This window comes from Oryctolagus cuniculus, chromosome 16 (assembly GCF_964237555.1).
Source record: "Oryctolagus cuniculus chromosome 16, mOryCun1.1, whole genome shotgun sequence".
NCBI classification, from domain to species: Eukaryota; Metazoa; Chordata; class Mammalia; order Lagomorpha; family Leporidae; genus Oryctolagus; species Oryctolagus cuniculus.
The window spans coordinates 61190497-61213642 of NC_091447.1; the positions used below are offsets into that span (position 1 = coordinate 61190497).

Below are 23146 nucleotides of genomic sequence, written 5' to 3' on the forward strand. Positions count from 1 at the left end.
TTTCTGAATCCAGCATTCCATAGATGACATAGATCAGGAAATAAAAAGAACATAAAAAAATCTCTTTTTATAAAAACAGCTAAAATATTCAAGGAAAATTTTTGGCAAATATGAAAACATAATAGATCATTGACAAGCAAGATACACTACAAGATGGTTAGCATTCCAAAATAAATGATGTAAGTCATTCAAGTGGGTGACTAACACAAGAATAAAATCACATGATCATTTAGATTAAATGTTAAATTACATTTAGTTTATTATTTGCATATCACTATAAAATTAAACTGTTAGCAGAGTAGTAAAAATAAGCAACTCCGTTATTTGGATGAAGGCTGTCTATAAAAATGTATACCAAATAGCATAATAAACACATAACATTTAAGGCTGTTTCCCTGGAAGGCTCCCTCCTCTATCTCTCTTCAACATTGTTCTGGATGTGAAGTCAGAGAAATTAAAAAAAGAGGTAATGTGGGGCCAGCATTGTGGCATAGCAGGTAAAGCCACCACCTGTGACACTGGCATCTCATATGAGCACTGGTTCAAGTCCTGGATGCCCCACTTCTAATGCAGCTCCCTGCTAATGGCCTGGGAAAAGCAGCAGAGGATGGCCTAACTATTTGGACCCTTGCCACCCACGTGGAGACCTGGATGAAGTTCCTGGCTCCTGGCTTCCTCCTGGCCCAGCCCCAGTCATTGCTTCCATCTGAGGAGTGAACGAGTGGATGGAAGATATTTCCCCCCCTCCTCTCTCTCTCTCACACACAACACATACGCTAGAACTTGGGGCAACGTTTTTGACCAAGGTTCTGTGGCAGCATCTTGTGTCCTCCTTCTGGTTGGCCGAGGCCTGGAGTGGCACTGAGCCCATGTGACCAAATAAAAGGAAGTGCAGAAGAGGCCAATGCAAAGTGGCTTCTATAGCACACCGCTGCAGATAACCCATTGACCCATTAATCACATGATTGGATTTGTCCCAGTCATTACATATAAGGTCCCATGTGTCCCACCTCTTAATTTCTTACAATTGGGATTAAATTTCCCCATGAGTTGCAGGGGGATAAGCCGTGTTCAATAGAAAGGATTAAGCTGGTGCCTGCGGCGCCGGCACACCAGGTTCTAGTCCCAGTTGGGGCACCGGATTCTGTCCCGGTTGCTCCTCTTCCAGGCCAGCTCTCTGCTGTGGCCAGGGAGTGCAGTGGAGGATGGCCCAAGTTCTTGGGCCCTGCACCGCATGGGAGACCAGGAGAAGCACCTGGCTCCTGGCTTCGGATCAGCGTGGTGTGCCAGCCGCGGTGCACCGGCAGCGGCGGCTATTGGAGAGTGAACCAACGGCAAAGGAAAACCTTTCTCCCTGTCTCTCTCTCTCACTGTGCACTCTGCCTGTCAAAATTAAAAATAATAATAATAATAAAGAGCATTAAGCCAAAAACAAACAAAAAACTAAATGTCCAGATATCCTCCCACGTTGCCTGATACCCACCGGCCCCTGAAGTTTGCAACACTATCATGTTTTCCCCATGGCACATTTTATTCAGCTTCAGTTAAAATACTATTGCTTAGGGGTTGGCCCTGTGGTGCAGTGGGTTAAAGCCCTGGCCTGAAGCACCAGCATCCCATTTGGGCGCCGGTTCTAGTTCCAACTGCTTGTCTTCCGATCCAGCTCCCTGCTGTGGCCTGGGAAAGCAGTAGAAGATGGCCCAAGTCCTTGGGCCTCTGCACTCAACATTGGAAGACCCAGAGGAAGCTCCTGGCTCCTGGCTTCGGATTGGCACAGCTCCGGCCATTGCGGCCATCTGAGGAGTGAACCTCTAGACCTCTCTCTCTCTCTCTCCCTCCCTCCCTTTCTCTGTAACTCTTTCAAATAAATAAAATATTTTTAAAAAATACTATTGTTTAAATAATTTAAATATTGGGTGATTACAGGGTGGTGGAATAGAGACAAAGCAGACTGCTCTAGCCTAGAGGAAAATAGTAAAACAAACAAAAAAAAAAGTGGAGAAAGTGCACTCTCGGAGAGTTGGAGGGAAAGCTGCAGTGGAGATTCTGTGGAAGGTGCAGACACGCAGCAACCAGCACAGACACAACACACAACCCTGGCAGCTCCGAGCTGGCGAGAGCACCATCTTTGGAGAGCAAGGTGAGATCAGACTGCAGTGGCCCATGCCACTGGTGCTATAGCCAGAGGCAGAGCTCAGTAGTCTACAGTGTCTTTGAGTCCAGCCCAGAGCTCTGAGATCAGGGTGCCCATTCACCCAGAGAAAAAGAAAAGGGGCACATCTCTCTCTCTCTCCCCATTCCTCCCACAACAGTGCCAGGCAACCAGCTGAGAGACAGTGGGCACCATTTTGGATATTAGTAGATAACAGCTGTTGCAGCTCTTGTGCAAGCACCCAGCAATTGGTGGGGAGAAAGAGCCATTCTGACAGTACCAGCTGCAGAGACATTAAAAAAGAAATTTACTTACTTGAGAGGCAGACTTAGAGAGGAGAGAAAGAAAGGTCTCCCATCTTCTGGCTCACTCCCCAAACAGCTGCAATGGCCAGAGCTGGGCTGATCTGAAGCCAGCAGTCAGGAGCTTCTTGAGGGGCCCCTAGGCAGGTGCAGGTTCGCAAGCACTTGAGGCACCCTCTACTGCTTTCCCAGGCCATCCACAGGGAGCTGGATTGGAAGTGGAGCAGCCAGGACTTGAACTGACACCCATATGAGTTGCTGAAGCCGCAGCCGGATGCTTAACCTCCTACGCTACAGTGCTGGCCCATGCAGAGACTCTTGTACATGCCCAGGAACTGGTGGGGAGAAGGCATGATTGTGAAACATGTAGGGCTGTGGCCAGCAGATATTGTGCAAGCACTGTGATCCAGGGATTTTGCCAGAGGGAAAAATCCATTTCCCCACTGACTTTGAGTCTGGCTGGGAGGATTGACAGGAGGTCAGGCACCCACATATGACTCTGAGGTGTCCCCAACCTCTCAACATACCACCTAAATGAAACACCTACAGGCAGATGGCTCTGGGAGCCTCTCAGCCTCTCTGTGGATGGGACAGGCTAGTGGGGCAGAGTGGATTCTCTGCCCTAACCTTAACCCTAACCCTAACAGTGGGAGCCCTGTATGCTGAGACTGTGGGAGCTCTGTGACTGCATGAGAGGGTGCAGGGGGTAGCTGGGTCTCTGGACAATCACTGTGTGTGGCTCCACATGCTCAGAGCTCCCTGATAATCTTTTGAGTATAAAAGTGAATTGAAAATAGATCTTTGTAAAAATTAAAGAGTGGGAATAAGAGAGGGAGAGGGAAGAAGGGTGGGAGTGTGGGCAGGAGGGAGGTAAGGTGGGAAGTATCACTATGTTCCTAAATCTATATATGTGAAATACATGAAATTTGTGTACCTTAAATAAAAGCTATTTTTAAAGATTCATTTATTTATTTGAAAGAGTTACAGAGAGAGGAGAGGCAGAGAGAGAGGTCTTCCATCCGATGGTTCACTCCCCAATTGGCTACAACAGCCGGTGCTGTGCTTATCCGAAGCCAGGAGCCTCTTCTGGGTCTCCCATGCAGGTACAGTGGCCAAGAACTTGGGCCGTCTTCTACTGCTTTCCCAGGCCACAGCAGAGAGCTGGATTGGAAGTGGAGCAGCCAGGTCTTGAACCAGCACCCATATGGGATGCCGGCACGTCAGGCCAGGGTGTTAACCCGCTCTGCCACAGCATCTGCCCCTAAATAAAATCTTTAAAAAAATACTGTCTCACCCCAGCTAGAATGGCTACTAACAAAAAGACAAAAAACCAATGATGGTGAGGATGCAGAGAAAGGGGAACTCTCGTACACTGTCGATGGGAATGTAAATCAGTGCAGCCCTTGTGAGAAACAGCATGGCGTTTCCTCAGAAATCTAGATCTAGAACTGCCATGGGACCCAGCAATCCTACTGTGGGTATAAATCCAAAGGAAAGGATATCGGGATGTCAGAGATACCTGCACTCCAGTGTTTCGTGCAGCACTGCCCACACAGCCAGGTGTGGATCAACCTAGTGGCCTCATTGGTACATGCATGGATGAAGAGCATGTGGTTATGTATACACAATGCAATAATACTCATCTATAAGCAAAGAACTCACAGATGAGCCTGGAGGACATTGTATTAAGTGAAACAAGTCAGCACAGAAAGACAGTTACTGTATGTTCCCACGTACAAGTGAAGGCTGAGAGAGGTGATCTCATAGAAGGAGAGAGTAGAACAGTGATTACCAGAGTCTGGAAAGGGGAGGAGAGAACTGAAGAAGCATTGGCTGGTGGGTACAAGGGTGCAGATAGGTGGGAGGAGTGACGTGTAATGATTGCAGCACAGTGAGGTATCTGATTAAAAAGTTAATTAATGGTGTGTCTCAAAATAGCTAATAGGATTCTGAATGTCCCCAACACAAATGACAAATATTTGTGGTGATGAATATGCTAATTAATATGATCATTATACATTCTATATATACTAAAAATAAGAAAATAGCAAAATAAAATTAATAACACATTAGTAAGTGAAGCCAACAGTAATGTTCTTCTACTTAAATATATATTTATACATTTTCATATATATAAATAAACTATTAATTACATTTGTATGTAAGTCATAACATGCTTTAATTCACAAAACTATATTGTACTCTGAACCAGACATTTATATTAATTAAGAGTGTTTGAAGTGGTGGGGCAGACCTTTTGTCACGGCGGTTAAGCTGCACTTGGTATGCCTGCATTCCATATTGGAGTGCTGGTTTGAATCCTGGCTGTTAAACTTCTAATCCACATTCCTGCTAATGTGTCTGTCAAGCAGGAGATGATGGCTCAAACACTTGAGTTCCTACCACCCACATGAGTGATGGAAGTCCCTGCTCCTTGATTCAGTCTGGTCTTATCTTTGTGGCCATTTGGAAAGTGAACCAGAAAAAAATTCTCTCTCTTCCTCCCTCCTCTCTCTCTCTCTCTCTCTCTCTCTGTGTGTGTGTGTGTGAGAGAGAGAGAGAGAGAGAGAAAGAGAGAGGGAGAGACACTCCGCTTTTCAAATAAACATATATATTCAAAAATGAATATTTTTTAAGGTTTTCTTTTTTTAACTTTTATTTAATGAATATAAATTTCCAAAGTATGGCTTATGGATTACAGTGGCTTCCCCCCCAATAACGTCCCTCCCACCCGCAACCCTCCCCTTTCCCATTCCCTCTCCCCTTCCATTCACATGAGGATTCATTTTCAATTCTCTTTATATACAGAAGATCAGTTTAGCATACATTAAGTAAAGATTTCAACAGTTTGCTCCCACACAGAAACATAAAGTGAAAAATAATAGATGATTTTTTAAATGATGATGAAATCAGATCAGACCTATTGTCATGTTTAATCCCAGTGAGAGTCAAGTTGGGAATTGCTAATTTCTTCTTTTTTTTTTTAACAGAAGATCAGTTTAGTATACATTAAGTAAAGATTTCAACAGTTTGCACCCCCATAGAAACACAAAGTGAAATATACTGTTTGAGTACTTGTTATAGCATTAAGCCTCAATGTACAGCACATTAAGGACAGAGATCATACATGAGGAGTAAGTGCACAGTGACTCCTGTTGTTGACTTTACAAATTGACACTCCTGTTTATGGCATCAGTAATCTCCCTATGCACCAGTCATGAGTTGCCAAGGCTATGGAAGCCCCTTGAGTTCTCCGACTCTTATCTTGTTTAGACAAGGTCATAGTCAAAGTGGAGGTTCTCTCCTCCCTTCAGAGAAAGGTACCTCCTTCTTTGAAGACATGTTATTTCCACTGGGATCTCACTCACAGAGATCTTTCATTTAGGGTGTTGTTTTTTTTTTTTTTTTTTTTTTTTTTTTTTTTTTTTTTTTTGCCAGAGTGTCTTGGCTTTCCATGCCTGAAATACTCTCATGGGCTTTTCAGCCAGATCCGAATGCCTTTAGGGCTGATTCTGAGGCCAGAGTGCTGTTTAGGACATCCGCCATTCTATGAGTCTGCTGAGTATCTCGCTTCCCATGTTGGATCACTCTCCCCTTTATTTATTCTATCGGTTAGTATTAGCAGGTACTAGACTTGTTTATGTGCTCCCTTTGACTCTTAGTCCTTTCATTATGATCAATTGTGAACTGAAATTGATCACTTGGACTAGTGAGATGGCATTGGTACATGCCACCTTGATGGGATTAAACTGGAGTCCCCTGGTATGTTTCTAACTCTACCATTTGGGGCAAGTCAGCTTGAGCATGTCCCAAATTGTACATCTCTTCCCTCTCTTATTCCTGCTCTTATGTTTAACAGGGATCACATTTCAGGCAAAGAATTTCTGGAAAAGACCCGGGAGGCACAGGCAGTCAAAGCCAAAATCAACTATTGGGATTGCATCAAATTGAGACGTTTCTGTACTGCAAAAGAAACAGTCAGGAGAGTGAAGAGACAACCGACAGAATGGGAAAATATATTTGCAAACTATGCAACAGATAAAGGGTTAATAACCAGAATCTACAAAGAGATCAAGAAACTCCACAAAAACAAAACCAACAACCCACTTAAGAGATAGGCCAAGGACCTCAATAGACATTTTTCAAAAGGGGAAATCCAAATGGCCAACAGGCACATGAAAAAATGTTCAAGGTCACTAGCAATCAGGGAAATGCAAATCAAAACCACAATGAGGTTTCACCTCACCCCGGTTAGAATGGCTCACATACAGAAATCTACCAACAACAGATGCTGGCGAGGATGTGGGGAAAAAGGGACACTAACCCACTGTTGGTGGGAATGCAAACTGGTCAAGCCACTATGGAAGTCAGTCTGGAGATTCCTCAGAAACCTGAATATAACCCTACCGTTCGACCCAGCCATCCCACTCCTTGGAATTTACCCAAAGGAATTTAAATTGGCAAACAAAAAAGCGGTCTGCACCCTAATGTTTATTGCAGCACAATTCACAATAGCCAAGACCTGGAACCAACCTAAATGCCCATCAATGGTAGACTGGATAAAGAAATTATGGGATATGTACTCTTTAGAATACTATACCGCAGTAAGAAACAACGAAATCTAGTCATTTGCAACAAAATGGAGGAATCTGGAACACATCATGCTGAGTGACATAAGCCAGTCCCAAAGGGACAAAAACCATATGTTCTCCCTGATCGGTGACAACTGACTGAACACCAAAAAGGAAACCTCCTGAAGTGAAATCGACACTATGAGAAACGGTGACTGGATCAGCATAGCCCTGACTGCTAATGAACAACTTAATACATTATCCCTCTTAGTAGTTTTTTTTTTGTCTGTTCTACTTAATATGACTGGTTTAATTCTGTAATTAATACACAGTTATTTTTAAGTGTTGAAACTTAACTGAAATGTGATCCCTGTTAAACAAAAATGAATATTTTAAAAAATATTTCAACTCCTCACTAAATTCATCTTCATGTAGATATATAATTCAATACCAATATAACTTAATAATTATAAAGCCACCTCATAAGAATATCAAGGTTATTTGAGCGGACTGCAAAAATTTGTGGTACAATAAAATGAAAACGTGAGTTTATTTTGGTCAAAAATCTTTCAAATATTTGATATTCATACATTTATGAGTATATAATCTCTATAAATAAAATGAAAATATAACTCCTTTGGGCACATGGCAAATTTTAGGGGAATCCTTGATGAAATGGAAAAGGAGGTGTCAATGATAAGAAAATATTGGTGTAGACAGATAATGCAGCTTCCCAAGCGACCCCTAGAATTGAATCCTGGCATTTTGACTACTATGATCTTTCTACTCAACCTGCTGCTTACCCATGATGTGCAAAATTCTTTTAAAAGTCTATTTCCTAAGCAATGGAAAAAGAAGTCTTCAGGACTGGACTGACCCACTATTACCTGAGTCCTGGAAGGTCAAAGCCCTGGACCTGGTGGGGAGCAACTCGGACTAGACTGTTACTGGAATTAAGACTTATTCTATGCATCTGCTCTCCCACAATATGGCGCTGGGAGAGGAGGAAACAGCTTCTACTCAGCTGCCTCCAGTTCAACCAATAAACAGCAGGACCTGCTCCTGATTGGAGGAGAGCAGCGTACTTGGCATGTGGGTAGCAGAGTTGGGATTGGTGGAAGAGGACTATAAAGGAGGAGAGAGACAACATGCACCAGGAACATCTATCTGAAGGAACACCTGTGCAGCCCCCGAGAGAGCCAGCCGGTGGTGTGCCGCTCCCCCGCGGAAGTGGGGAAAGTGGCAGGGGGAACCGCCCTTCCACGGAGGTGGAAGGGACGGTAGCCAACCCAGAAAGAACCAGCAGCAAACCCGGGGAGGGCCGAGCAGACAAAAGAACTGCGCAGGGTCCTGTGTCGCTCCTCCACCAAGAGGGGGAGCGACATAATGGTGCCGTGACTCGGATATGAAGCCTAGGCAGGGTTTAGTGTCACTCCTCCACGAAGAGGGGGAGCGACAGACCTACACTTGGAACTGCTGGCTTTCCTTGACAACAGTGGTACTGGGCCCAGTTCTCCCATCTTCATAACAATCAAGAATGTATTTTATAAGAACAAAGTAAAATTCTGGTTATGATTCTCCCCCTTGCAGTTCCAAAAGTGGGTGAAAGTATTGTGCATCCACAAGCTTTCAAGGCAGAAATAGCACTGTCTTCCATCTCTACCCAGAACAGAAGACTGATTCCACCTCCTGCAATCCAGAAGCACATCTCCACGCTATGGGTGGGAGTGTGGGTGAGGGGACAGAAGTCTGATCACTATCAAGTTAATCCCTTGTGTCCCTGAAGGCACTTGTCTGCCAAAGTAACAAGTAAAGATTCTCCAAAGGATGATACACACTGGAAATATGCATACCTTAGAAAACTATGAGGTATATTAAAGGAGGCTGAGACAAGCAGAAATCTTATTCTTTTTTTTACAGGCAGAGTGAACAGTGAGAGAGAGAGACAGAGAGAAAGGTCTTCCTTTACCATTGGTTCACCCTCCAATGGCCGCCACGGCCAGCGCACTGCGGCCGGCGCACTGTGCTGATCCAAAGCCAGGAGCCAGGTGCTTCTCCTGGTCTCCCATGGGGTGCAGGGCCCAAGCACTTGGGCCATCCTCCACTGCACTCCTGGGCCATAGCAGAGAGCTGGCCTGGAAGAGGGGCAACCGGGACAGATTCCGGCGCCCCAACTGGGACTAGAACCCAGTGTGCCAGCGTCGCAGGTGGAGGATTAGCCTAGTGAGCCGCGGCGCCGGCCACAAGCAGAAATTTTCAACATGAAGGGAGAGAAATTTATGAAAGCAGAATCACTGAGGTGAAAGACCTACCAGGAGGATTCACAAGCTGTCCAAGTGTCTGAGTCTTACCCATGAAGTTTGCATGGAGGAGAGAACACAAAGCAGAGTCCACAAAAATTCAGATGCAAGACTGAGAAGTCTGAGGTTCATGATGAAAATGGAACAAGGGTACCTAGGGTGAAACGGCTCATTACCCAGAGAGGCTGTAATGTAGACACCCTTGCTTGCCACTTGTCACATGAGCCGAAAGGCAGGCAGCACTCAGCATACCTTTTAAAGGAAGAGGTACATGTGGCAAAATGGAATTTGAAAAGCGCCACCAGTCTAGAGCATCCTAGAATCATCCTGGACACTGAACAAATAGTGGCCATTAATCTACCCTCCAAGCATCATCTCATTAATCCCATTCAGATTTCAAGGCAACACGTTTCATTACTTTGGTTCAACTGGACATGGGTAAGACTCAGCCTCCGTAACAGGGTTTAACTGAGTTCCTGCCTTGCTGACACTGTGGTGAGAGAGTTATTTTGGAAAATATTTCATTTGAAATTTATATCTATAGGAAAATCACAGTAGCTCTACTATAAACTCCTGTAAGCCCCTTGCCCTGTTTACATGATTAACTGACATATGCCCCTTCAATATAGGGCAGATAGCCTCAAAATACAACACTCTCTTCAGTAATCAAACCCTGTAATCTAAACATCATCATTTCAACACACATTCAACTGATGGTCCCAGAAAAATTCTATCAGCTGAGCCAACGCTTCCCTCCCAACTGGTCCTCTTCCCTTTAGTCTGGAACATATCTCAAGCTTCTCCCTCACTTTCTTGCCCTTCACAGGTTAACAAGCTCATATGATTCAAACCCAGATCTGCCCAATGTCTAACTCAGAGAAGAGAATTTCTATGTCATCAGGACAAACCAGCTCTGTGTGCCCACATTGGGTCACCCCACCCACCTACCACTAGAGATGGGAACTTGATAGATGGATGATATTTCTGTCAGGATTCTCTGTGAACACACAGACTATTTTCACTTCAATGTAAAGGAGGATATTTTGTTTGTGTGGAAAGGGACAGGAAACAAAAACAAGCAGAAAGGAAATGTTTATCCATTGGTTTATTCTCCACCTGCCTACAATAGCCATGGTTGGCTGAGCTGAAGCTGGCAGCCAGGAAATCACTCCATTCTCCCAAATAGGTGAGAGGGAACCACACAGTTGAGCAATCACCTTCTGCCTCTCAGGGTCTGCATTAGCAATAAGTTGGAGGCAGGAGCTTGAGTGAAGCCTCAAATCTAGACATGCCAGTATGGACACTTCTATGGTATTTAAGGGGAGACAGTCTGAGTTTATGTCAATGTCACAATCCTCCTACAACCCCATCCACCAACCATGGCAACCTTTGATGATTCTCTCCTGAACTATGAACCACCACATTGATGCTATTCACTCACCAGAACCACCAAAATATGCTTCCTTGATTATCTCAGGTCTTCATAATTACCTCTTGCACTCTACTACCCCAATGAACTCCACAGCCACAGGAAACCAAAATGAAGAGTGTCCTTGGTATTCTTTATCATGAGATGGGTCTTTAGAGATTTCGTAGCATTTATGGGGTTCCTTCCTGCCCTGGCTATGGCTTGTTACAGCCCATTCAACATCCCCTGTGCTTATAAACAGCTTTGGTGCAGAGGCATAAGAACGTCTCATCCTAGTGTTCCCAGGTTGGTCAACTGTACTAGGGTCAGAGACACCAGGATTTGGAGTGAAAAGGTGGGCATAGCAGCCAGGTCAGTGGGCACAGGCTAGGGGGATTCACTTTTCTGGTGTCTAACAGGGCTGAGGGATGACTGAGGACAGAAAGTCTTAAGTTGCTTTCCCTTGATTCTGTAGTAGGATGATATTTCTACACAGCTATCAATAGCTAGTGCAAATTAGAGAGGATGTGGTGTTGGGAAAGAGAGCATGACAAAATCTGGGGTGGCCAAGGTGGATGCTGCCCATGAGGATATTGAAAGGAGTGGGAGAGAACACGAAGGTCAGACCCCTGTTTTTGAAAAGTAAAAGTAAGCAGGAGACATTTGGCCAGCACTGAGGCGTCTCACTATGATGTAGCTTTTGACTTGAGATCCTCATGTTCCTGTATTCTTTTTTTTTTGAACCTATATATTTTATTCTATTATGATATCTTTCATACCTATGCATTATGAAGTCAACAGAAATATAATCGCATTCCCATTTGATCTATATGCAATCAGAAGCCACATACACACTTTTTCTTGTATTAATGCCTTTTTTTACTTTCATAAATGGATATTTAGGGATTTCATACACTTTGTAAAACCATGTCTACTGGGACTGGCATTGTGGCATAGTAGGTTAAGCCTCTACCTGCAATGCCAGCATCCCATACAGGCACTGGTTCGAGTCCTAGCTGCTCCACTTCTGATCCAGCTCTCTGCTATGGCCTGAGAAAGCAGTAGAAGATGGCACAAGTGCTTGGACTCCTGCACCCATGCAAGAGACCCAGAAGGAGTACCCGGCTCCTGATTGGCTCAGCTCCAGCCATTGCAGCCATTTGGGGAGTGAACCAGCATATGAAATACCTCTCTGTCTCTCCCTCTCTCTGTAACTTTGCCTCTCAAATAAGTAAATAAATCTTTTTTAAAAATGTCTCCTTTGAGGCAAAATTTTACAATTATAATCAAAGGCAGAACTGCCTTTTTGAAACATACCTTATTTATTAATATAGTAACACATATCTAATTCTTTGAATACTGAGCTGGAGGGGACTCTTCTTTCACAATGGAAAAATCAAGTATATAATATGCAGTGTGTTCAAACATATACACTGAAGAACCCTGCAAAAATTTACTCAAAAATCCAGTTTGCTAAATAATTTCTTGGGAGAGCTACTGAGAAATAAAGTATCCTCATGATACAATCAGGAATCTCTTCAGAATTCATTCTTATAAAAGCAGTTTTAATTATGTCGATCCAAGGAACTGCAATGATGGCAGATTGGGTAGTGGCAGAGTTTTAGTTTCCCTAAATGTTGTCTCACCTGACTTAGGAGGGCTTGGGAACACCCAAGAGTTATCTTCTACCGTTAGGAATAGATCTCTCATTATCTATCCATGATTGGAGAACTGCTTTTTTTTTTTTTTTTTTGATAAAATCTTTATATCTCCTGGTAAAGGGGAAGAAGTAGTGTGAAAACAGCTTTGCTATTTGGTGATAGAGAGACATGTCTTTTATAAGATGCAGTAAAATTTGTCAAGTGGAGTTTTGTGCTCTTTCCCAAGGTCTTCAGCGCAGGTTAGTGGGGCACAGGCTTTCTTGAATGCAGTTGGCATTTTCAGTTTTCTTAGCCGTTCAGCTTGTACTTGAGTCATCAGATGTAAGTCAGACATTTCCCTCTTCAGTTCCCAGTACACTGTTGCATATTATCCCTTGAAATGCTTGCTCTTCGAAGAGCACTGTTCTTCAGGTTGTCTTCCTCGGATGGATCCATTTGTTTGGCCTTTTGTAGCTCTATTTTGAGATCGCTACATTCTTTCCTCACCAATTCCAGCTCTTTTTCTAAACCATGGATCATCAGGTCACAGTTCAACTTTTCCAATTCCCAGTTCCTTAAAGGAGGATTTGAATTTCTCATCACCTACTGAGTTCCTACTTCTGTTCTTAGCTGAAGGCGTTTTACTTCTTTAGACTGTAGCTGTTCATTCAATGCTTTCAGAGGTTCAGAGTTGTCTTGGTTCATTTTATCCAGCGTGTTCTTCAAAATTTCTCTATCAATGTAAACCTCTCGATATGCATGATAAGCCTTATTTAGTTGTTCTCGTCCCACAGAATACGTCTCTTCATCTAACTGAGTGCCTATAAGCTTTTCTTCCAAAAACCTTACTCGCTTCTTTAAGAACGAGTTCTCCTTCTCTGACTCTTTAAGGCGTTTTTTGATATCCTCATACGCAATGACAAGGGCGAAGCGTGAAGCGACAGATTCATCCCCCGAATATACTGAGACTGGAATCACTGGATCTCTCTCATGAGCTTTCTCCTGATTCAGAATGCAGATATCATCGTCTACGAGCGCATCCATGACAGCCTGCGGCGGCCCAGGTGAGGCCACCGGGCTTCCTTTACCCAGGGTCGCCAAGGGCCACCAGGGCTCACGCTTTCCTGGAAGACCAGGCCGCTTCTCCAGCAAAGGCGACTGCTGTAGGTGCGCCGTGGAGGAACGCTCATGTCTTTAGCTGCCGCTGCTCCATACCCTCCGCGGACCCGCCCTTTGGCAGGAGCCCTGGAGCTTCTGGAAGGAGCGGCGAGCGGGGCAGGAGCCGCCAGCTAAGGCCCGTTACCCAGCAACACCCGCGTGCGAGACCCGGCCCACAGGCGCTGACTGGCCTCGTCAGAGCACCAGCAACCCTCGCGCGGGGCCTGCCCGCCGGTGCTGGCCGGCGTCGTCAGAGTACCCAGCAGCCCTCACGCGGGGCCTGCCTGGCGGCGCTTGCCGGCCCCGTCAGAGTACCCAGCAACCTTCGCGCGGGGCCTGCCCGCCGGTGCTGGCCGGCCCCGTCAGAGTACCCAGCAGCCATTGCGCAGGTCCTGCCCGCCGGTGCTGGCCAGCGTCGTCAGAGTACCCAGCAACCCTCGCGCGGGGCCTGCCCGCCGGTGCTGGCCGGCTCGTCAGAGCACCCAGCAGCCCTCGTGCGGGGCCTGCCCGCCGGTGCTGGTCGGCCTCATCAGAGTACCCAGCGACCCGTGTGTCGACCTGGCCAGCCCGTGTTGGCTGGCCTCGTGAGAGTACCCAGCAACCCGTGCGCTGGACGGGCCAGCCCGTGTGGTCCGGCCTCGTCATCTTCTACTATTGCTTTCCCAGGTGCGTTTGCAGGGAGCTGCATCAGAAGTGGAGTAGGCAGGACTTGAACCAGTGCCCATATGGGATGTCAGCGCTGCAGGCCAGGGCTTTAACCTGCTGTGTCACAGTGCTGGCACGTTATGTATTTTATTTTATTTAGTTAATCTTACTCCTGGCTGTGTAGGATAATACACATTTTTTGCTTTTGTTAACAAAGCTGAAATGAATAACGGTACACAAATCCTGGTTTACATTGGCTCACTTTTTTATACTATAGTTACCTGAAAAATGGAATTACTGACATATTTCTAGACAGCTTTAAAAAAATTTTATTTATTTGAAAGTCAGAGTTACACAGAGCGAGAAGGCAAGGCAGAGAGAGAGAGAGAGAGAGAGAGAGAGAGAGAGAGAGAGAAAGGTCTTCCATCCAATGGTTCACTCCCCAATTGGCCGCAACGGCCAGAGCTGGGCCAATCCAAAGCCAGGAGCTTTTTCTGGGTCTCCCACATGGGTGCAGGGGCCCGAGCATTTGCACTAACTTCTACTGCTATCCCAAGCCACAGCAGAGAGCTGGATGGGAAGTGGAGCAGCTGGGTCTCGAGCCAGTGCCATATAGGATGCCGGCACTGCAGGCCAAGGTGTTAACCCACTGCGCCACAGCAGCAGCCCCTAGACAGCTTTCTGGCAGTATAATTAATACATACTCCCACTAATAACATATGAAAATGCTCATTTTACTGTTCCCTTACCAACAAACTGATTATGTTTGAAAAACATTGCTATCATTTGGGGGCCTGAAACATGTGTTGAACAGATTAGTAGGTGGCTCCACATCTTTGTTATGCTATCCAGGAGCACTATGAGGGGTTAACTATCTATTAGCCCAAGATTAGATGAAGTAGGTAGAATATTTACTTCTTACTCTTACAAACAGCAAACTATTCCAACCCACTTTTCTTGATTGAACTACTTAAAATATAAAATCTTAATGAAACTGAAGGATTTCAATTGACTGCTAGGCCTTAAGGAAAAGAATGAGATTGAAATAAATTTCTTAGACATTGATCAAAAGTAGTATTACTCAACAGCTAATGAGCAACCCATTTTAAATGTATAGTCATCAAATGTTGATCAAAGGTTAACAAACCTCAGTCACCTAGGAAGAATATGTTTAAGGACCCATTGTACAACATGGTGACAATAATTATTAAAAATGTATTCTATGGAAAATATTGTGATTATATTCTTAGTATTCTTATCATAATCAGTGATAGGGATGTGATGTAGTGACTATGATTATCTGAATGTAGCCATTCCACAATGTATACTTACTTTCAAACATCATTTTAATATGGCAAATATGTCCAATTTTGTCAATTTAACAAAAAATTTAATAAAAGACAAACTTAAAAAGGTAGATAGGCATTTTGAAGGGATGAAAAGTTATATACCATAATAACACTAATCCAAATAAATCTGGACTAGCTATATCCATTTCAGGCTTAGACTTTAAGGGAAATTACATGGGATGTAGTGATTCAAGCAGTTCTCCAAATACCTGGTAATTCTTAATAGGTATGCACCTAAACAGGGTAGCAAATTACATGAGTCACAAACACATACTACTGCAAGGAGAAATACACATATACCAGCAGTAATCAGTATAAGTATCACAGCATAAATATAAAAATAGGAATAATACATATTTAATAATGTATAATCACAGATATGCTAGTTAAAACTAGATAGAATAAATTAGATCATTTAAAATGTTAGCAAATAACACATTAACAATCATGAATAAATGGTCAAATGGTTAATCTATCTAGTCTATAAACACTTCATACTATATTTGAATTGATCCACAACTTATAACCCAGCATTTTTTGAATTATTTAAAAATATTTACCATTGGGGCCGGTGCTATAGTGCAGCGGGTTAAGCTGCCGTCTGCAGCACCCACATCCCACATGAACACCAATTCGAGTCCTGACTGCTCCACTTCCAATCCAGCTCTCTGCTATGGCCTGGGAAAGCAGTAGAAGATGGCCCAAGTCCTTGGGCCCCTGCACCCACGTGGGAGACCCAGAAGAAGCTCCTGGCTTCGGATTGGCCCAGCTCTGGCCGTTGCGGCCAACTGGGGAGAGAACCGCTGGATGGAAGACTTCTCTCTCTTTGCCTCTCCTTCTCTCTCTCTGTGTAACTCTTTCAAGTAAAATAAATAAATCTTAAAAAAAAAAAAAAAAAAAAAAAAAGAGGCCTCCCTGCACATTTACACTCAGGTGTTTCAGAAGCTATTTTAGTCCCCAAGTACTGCTTTGTTCTTTTTTCTTTTCTTTTTTTTTTTTTTTTAAAGATTTATTTGAAAGAGTTACAGAGAGAGGTTGAGACAGAGAGAGAGGTCTTCTAACCGCTGGTTCACTCCACAACTGGCTGCAAAAGCCAGAGCTGTGCTGATCCAAAGCCAGGAGCTTTCTCCAGGTCTCCCACGTGGGTGCAGGGGCCCAGGCACTTGGGCCATCTTCTACTGCTTTCTCAGGCCATCAGTAGAGAGCTGGATCAGAAGTGAACAGCCGGGTCTTGAACTGGCACCCATATGGGATGCCGGCACCCCAGGCCAGAGCACTAACCCGCTGAGACACAGCACCAGCCCCACTTTGTTCTTTAGACAAGCATATCTGTGTGTGTATATATTTATATCCAAACACTTAGTGTATATGTGCAGCTGCTTTTTGGTTACTTGTAGATTACAAAACACACTTCAAGTCCCAGATGCCCTACTTCTGATCCAGCTCCCTGTTAATGTGCCTGGGAAGGCACTGGAAGTGGGTCAATTACCTGGACCTCTGCCACCCATGCAGGAGACCCAGCTGGAGTTCCTGACTCCTGGCTGCAACCCAGCCCAGCCCTGACTATTGTGGCCATTTGGGGATTGAACCAGCTGATGGAAGATCTTTCTGTCTCTCCCTCTCTATAAGCCTGCCTTTCAAATTAAAAAATATCTATTTTTTTTAAATCTGTATACTGTTTTCCAACTCAGTAGCCCTGTAAGGTATGGCAAGGATCATTTGCCACTTCCCATTTTATATAAGAGTATCTGGGGCTCACCAACGTAGCTGAACAGAGGAGTTAGATTGTACTTGTGACCCCAAGCCATATCCCTAGAAGAGCAAACGGGGGGACTTGCTCACAGCAGCTCTGGCATAAAAGTTGACTGACAGCTTGTCCGGTCCTTAGTGGAAGAAAAGGGATGGCAAACCCCTACCATGCTGACTGCAGTGCCATCTAGACTTGGGGAAGCAAACTGAAGGCAAAGATATAGTCAGGAAAGGGGGAAATCCCCATCGGCAAAAGTGCCTGGGAACTCCACCTCACTGATGGACCTAGAGGCAAAGGCAGAGGAAGCACCAGTGGATGGAACACACGCGTGGTTGTCTACAAAGACTGATTCACCAAAGGCTCATGCCTGCTCACAAGGCCTGGAAGTGTCCCGGCTGACCTCAGCCAGGGGCGCCAAAACCATCCAGGCTGGGAATGCTAGAGCGTTGGGAAAGTAGGACAAGTTGTCCGTGTTGAAGGTGCCCGGTGTCAAGTCCATCAGAGGCTCTGCCAGTGGACAGGGTCACACAGATGCAGTCTTCCCAGGTGGAGAGGCCAAGAGGTGTCTTGCATCACAAGGGTGAAGGCCGCCTGTGCAGACCAGCAGAAACAGCAGAGAATGAGAGACGGGGAAGAAAGCCACAGAGAGAAGGGAAGCCCTGAGTGGTTGGGCCTCCATGTTTCTGGCTTACAGACACCACAGGCTTCAGGATCCAGTGGGCAGCAGTAACAGGGGATTCCCATTCAGAAAACATCAACCCACAACTTCCTGGGATCCACACATAGCTGGCTCTGGTCTAGACCCATTCTAGGTGAAACCCATGGGGCTGGCGTTGTGGTGTGATGGGGTAAGACGCCGCCTGCAATGCCAGCATCCCATGTGGGTACCAGTTCGAGTCCTGGCTGCTCCACTTCCTATCCAGCTCCCTGTTAATGCACCTGGGAAACAGTGGAAGATGGCCCATATCCTGGGGGCCCTGAACCCATGTGGTAGACCCAGATGAAGCTCCTGGCTTCATCATGGCCCAGACCTGGCCGTTGTGGCCATCTGGAGAGTGAACCAGCAGATACAAGATCTCTCTCTCTGTCTCTCCCTCTCTCTTTATAACTCTGCCTTTCAAATAAATAAATAAAATAAATCTTTAAAAAAATGACTGTTACTAATGGGGAGATGAATGGACATCATCAGACGGCTTCCTCATTTGACATCTTGGAGACATCAATGTTGAATGACCAGATTATGTACCTCATTTTTTTTTTTAAAAAAAAAACAATTCTCTCTCCCAGATGTTACATGACTTGCCTAGCAAGTCCAGGAGCACAACTGCCAAGTTGACACATCCTATTCTCGGCCGTCTCCCAGTCAGATGAACATCCATGCAATACGCTTCTTCAGCAGGTGGGCCGACAGCTGTCTCTAGGCAGCTCTTCACACAGTAGCAGGACACGAGCACTGCCGTGGGAAACATACTGCAGAAAAGAACAAAAACAACGCACCAGGGCGGAGAGGCGGCGGCACGCTGCCACCACAGCACGCCCCAATCCAGGAGCACCTTTCTATTTTGACTCCCTGATGGCTTTACCCTGTTCACTGAGCTTCAAAAATCAGTCATCTGGTAGGGGCTGGCGCTGCAGCGTAGTGGGCTAAGCTTCCACCTGTGGTGCTGGCATCCACTATGGGTGCCGGTTCAAATCCTGGCTGTTCCACTTCCATTCCAGCTCTCTGCTATGGCCTGGGAAAGCAGTGGAAGATGGCCCAAGTGCTTGGGGCCCTGCTCCCACGTGGGAGACGTGGAAGAAGCTCCTGGCTTCAGAGAGGCCCAACTCCAGCCGTTGTGGCCATTTGGGGAGTGAACAAGCAGATGGAAGACCTCTCTCTCTCTCTCTCTCTGTTACCTTTGTCTCTGAAATAAATAAATCTTTTCATTAGCCATCTGGTGACAGCACCAAGCACTCTAACAGAACATGTGAATCACTCAAACCTGCTTATTCAGGTGAAAACTTTGCTATACCAAAAATCAGTCAGTGGGGCGGGCGCTGTGGCACAGCAGGTAAAGCCCCCATCTGCAGTGCCGGCACCCCACATGGGCACTGGTTCCAGTCCCGGCTGCTGCACTTCTGATCCAGCTCTCTGCTATGGCCTGGGAAAGCAGTAGAAGATGGCCCAAGTGTTTAGGCCCCTGCACCTAAGTGGGAGACAGGGAAGAAGCTCCTGGCTCCGGATCGGCGCAGCTCCAGCTGCTGCGGCCATTTGCAGAGTGAACCAGTGGATGAAGAGTTTGCTCGTTCTCTCTGCAACTCTGCCTTTCAAGTGAATAAATAAATTAAAAAAAAAAAAAAAAAGGAAGAGAGAGAAAGAAAATCAGTCAGCAATAGCTTATCCGATGTAAGTGTCTGTGGGATGAGCCAGGCACTTTTCTCTTTTCCCTCTTTCTTACCTCTTCATGATGGCAGGGACACTCTCTCCCCTTAGGTAGAAAAAAAAAGCGGCTAAAGGCAGAAACGGTAGGGCAGCCAGGGCTTTCTGAGAACCACCGCCTATGCAATTAACACAACTAGTCAGCGGAAGTTAATCTGATGCCGGCAGCTGTAATGGCTGTATGAGCAGTCCTACAGCTGGCCACTATCCAGTCAATATGTAACCAAATGTACTGAAGAAACATAAACGAAGGCCAAACTTTAGAGTTGTTTGTAGAGCCCAGATTCTGGAGAAAGTCCCCTCTGGGTCTGCCGAGCATCCACCCATCAATGAATGAATGAAGCTGTTTTCCTGTTAAGAGCCTCGCTATCCCGCCCCTCCATCAGTCTCCTGCTACATCTACATGTCACGCCAACAACTTGTCCAGAGGCTTCCGCAGACCACAGTCCTTGTGCAAATCTGATGTTAATGCGCCCCCAATGCTAAAAATGTCTTGGGCTTTGGCACCGAACAGAAAATAAGAAAACTCGGCGACCCCCTTACTTCCAGCTGCAGGGACTGTAGGACAACCAGCGGGGAGTGGCACTGCGGGGGCTGTGAAGAACAGGGGGGAAAGTCAGCGGAGCCCGCGGAGCCCCAGCCGCCCCGAGTGCCCGTGGGAACCCCACCTTGCGGGCTGTGCGCGTGCGGAGTGGGGGCAGCGAGGCTGAGCCATCTGCCCGCCGCCCCGGGCTCCTTGCTGGGGGCCACCAGCCCCGCTCTGCCGCGGGAACCGCCGCAGGGTTGACCAGGAAGCCCGGCCAGAGGGCATTCTCTCCACGAAGCCAAAGTGGGACCGGGGCTCGATGAAAATATGGACGAGGGGAGTCCCGCTGCCTTCCTCCGCCGTCCTCTCGCCTGCCAGGCTCCCCCAGAACAAAATGCATGACGGAAAGTTGGAGGGAAGCAGCGGACGGGGCCCGCGGGGCGCCGGGAGGCTGGAAGGCTGCGGTCGGAGCCGCCACAGCCCGGATCGGGGCGCCGGCTCGCTGGGCAGCGCACCCAAAGCCGGGTCCCCGAGCCGCCAGCCGCCCTCGCACCCGCGTCCACGCCCCTCCCTGGTCTCCGCACTTGCCGGGGGAATTGGCGGGGAGCCCGGCGGCGCGCTCCAGGACACGCAGGTGCAGCAAGGCGGAGCGTGAGGGGCAGGCAAAGTCCCCGGCGCGTGGGGGTGGCCTCGGACCCAGCGACAGCAGCGGAAGGAGAAGCAGCGGGGCCGGCCGGGTGTTGCGCTCGCAAACTGCCTGGAATGGAAGGTGTACAGCAAAAGACCCCCGCAAGCACGTGTGGAGCAATAGCCCCGGCTCTGAACACTGCGCGAACTTCCGCTGCCCCGGGACGCGGAGCCACCAGCGCGCAGGCGCGCTCCGACGTGCACCCACGCACTAGGCGCCGAGGAACTCTGGGAAATGGAGTCCAGACCCAGCACAAGCCTAGCGAGCTGGCCGGTGCTCCCTAAGGGTTTGAAGGAGTTTGGGAGCAATGGAATGGAAACTAAGGGAGTTTGCCTTTGTTTACATCCCTCCTCTCCTGCCCCTCCCCAATCTCAAGGCTGGGCTGCTGCTCTGCTTCTTTTCTGGAACTATACAGATTTACTTATTTAACTATTTTTCTATTCTTCCTCCACCCTCTCTCTTTGAGGAGAGACATCTGGTCTTATTCACCGCTGAATCCCTTGGCAGAGGGACTCTGAGTATATGGTGACTCACTGAGCAACCAGGGTTCCTGTCCAGGTATCATCACCAGGTCTACCTACAAGAATGGTGGGATAGGCAGGTGCATCTCCACTCTGCTGGCACTGAGGTAAGTGACGTCTGTCCTCACAGCTGTCCATTTCATCATTCGTCCCCAAACATGTGTGGCATGCCTACACTTTTTCTATGTAAGTTATGAACACTTATTTTAGGTTTTAGGTCTCAATTGAATTCAGAACCCAAACATGTGATCCCTCTCCTCAGAGCAGCTGGAGCCTCCATGTTGGGATGGTTGATGGAGCCAAGAGAAGGCACATTGCACCATGCCCAGACTTAGCTTGAAGTCCCTGATACCCACAGTGCCCCAGTCTTATGAAGGGAAAGAAACAAAATTCACCTCCATGGGGCTGAATGAACATAAACGCAGCTAGTCCTTGGCAAGTTTGCTTTGCTTGAAATTTGTTTTGTGGTTTGTTTTGTTTTTGTTTTTGTTTTTTGTTTTACATTTTCTTTTGCTACCCAGTTTAGGCAACATTTGTGAACTGCCAACAACATGTTAAACATGTTTCAATACATTAAATATCTTGAAAGACTATTTAATTCCTTAAGATTCTAAAAGCATGGGGGTGCAGCATTGTGACACAAGAAGTTAAGCCACTGCCTGGGATGCTGTTTCAAGCCCCAGGTGCTCCACTTCTGATCCAGTTCCCTGCTAATGCACCTGGGAAAGCAGTGGAAGATGGCCCAAGTGCTTGGGTCCCTGCACCTGTGTGGGAAACCAGGAAGAAACTCCTGGGTCCCAGCCTCTGTCTATGTATCTGCCTCTCTCTGTCTCTCTACCTCTCTCTAACTCAGCCTTTCAAATAAATAAACAAATCCCAAAAGCAAAAGAACCTAAAAGCAGACCAAAAGTGTTTTGCTGTGAACATTCACTGTGAGGTAGGCATTTGGGTCATTGTCATTTGAAAAAAAAAATGAATACAGTGATGGAAGGGTAATGAATGTAGCAGTTTATACACTCTGTGGAGGGTCACCTTCTCTCCATTAAAAGTCCATCAAAGGGGGCCTGTGCTGTGGCACAGTAGGTTAAGCCTCTGCCTGCAGCTCCAGCATGCCATATGGGTGCCGGTTCGAGTCCCGTCTGCTCCTCTTCCAATCCAGCTCTCTGCTGATGTCCTGGGAAAGCATTAAGTGATGTCAACTAATTTGAAGAGAACTAGAAACTTCAGAAAACACTAAGGAAATTTTCACTCTTCAATCTGGAGGCTCAGCCACGCCCACTGCACCCCTTGTAGAAGTTCCATCGTATTCACACTCATTTGATCCTTAGAGGTTAAGACCGGGAGAGGCTTTCCAGGCACAAAGCAGCAGGTAAGATATTTCTGGAAGACGGCAGAGTTTATGAAGATGCCAGGATTTGGTGATGCTGCTGGTTAGCAGCAGCGGGTGTGTTGCTATTTCAAGATTCTGATTCAACTCAGGAAGAAGAACAGCAACCAAACCTTCGAGATTTGGGAGGGGGAGGAGGGGTGTTAGCAAAAGCACATGCGTTGAGTTTCCATTCTACCTCCACCTGCTGAGTCTGCCAAGCCCTCAGGGAGGGGCAGCAGGTCTGTTCTCTAGGACCCTGCTGGGTCTGGACTCCACTTCCCAGAGGCCCTAGGTGACCTGGTGTATCCCTGGCTCCCAGTGCCTTGTGTGTGTGTGTGTGTGTGTGTG

The 23146-nt window shown here is 46.5% G+C and overlaps 1 protein-coding gene and 1 pseudogene across 1 annotated transcript; both read right to left on the reverse strand.

The window, feature by feature from the left end:
- Nucleotides 1-12277: 12277 nt before the first annotated feature.
- Nucleotides 12278-13660, reverse strand: LOC100350703 (5-azacytidine-induced protein 2 pseudogene; annotated as a pseudogene).
- A 1844-nt stretch (nucleotides 13661-15504) lies between these two features.
- LOC103345689 (uncharacterized) lies at nucleotides 15505-21572 on the reverse strand. The gene is made up of 4 exons (XM_070059314.1): nucleotides 21490-21572; nucleotides 20363-21135; nucleotides 18579-20288; nucleotides 15505-17866 (listed from the first exon to the last, which is right to left on the reverse strand). Exons 1-3 carry the CDS (start codon nucleotides 21570-21572, stop codon nucleotides 20101-20103), a joined length of 1044 nt encoding a protein of 347 aa, XP_069915415.1. The 3' UTR covers nucleotides 15505-17866; nucleotides 18579-20100.
- Nucleotides 21573-23146: the final 1574 nt, after the last annotated feature.

Excerpts from the sequence above, each read along its gene's own strand:
- LOC103345689 (XM_070059314.1), bottom strand. The coding sequence starts at position 21,572 with ATGAAATGGACAGCTGTGAGGACAGACGTCACTTACCTCAGTGCCAGC. Across the intron at positions 21,136-21,489 it reads CTGCCTATCCCACCATTCTT|AGTTCCTCGGCGCCTAGTGC; the intron begins GTAGGTAGACCT and ends TCCATTTCCCAG. Across the intron at positions 20,289-20,362 it reads GCACGCGCACAGCCCGCAAG|CCCCCGCAGTGCCACTCCCC; the intron begins GTGGGGTTCCCA and ends TGTTCTTCACAG.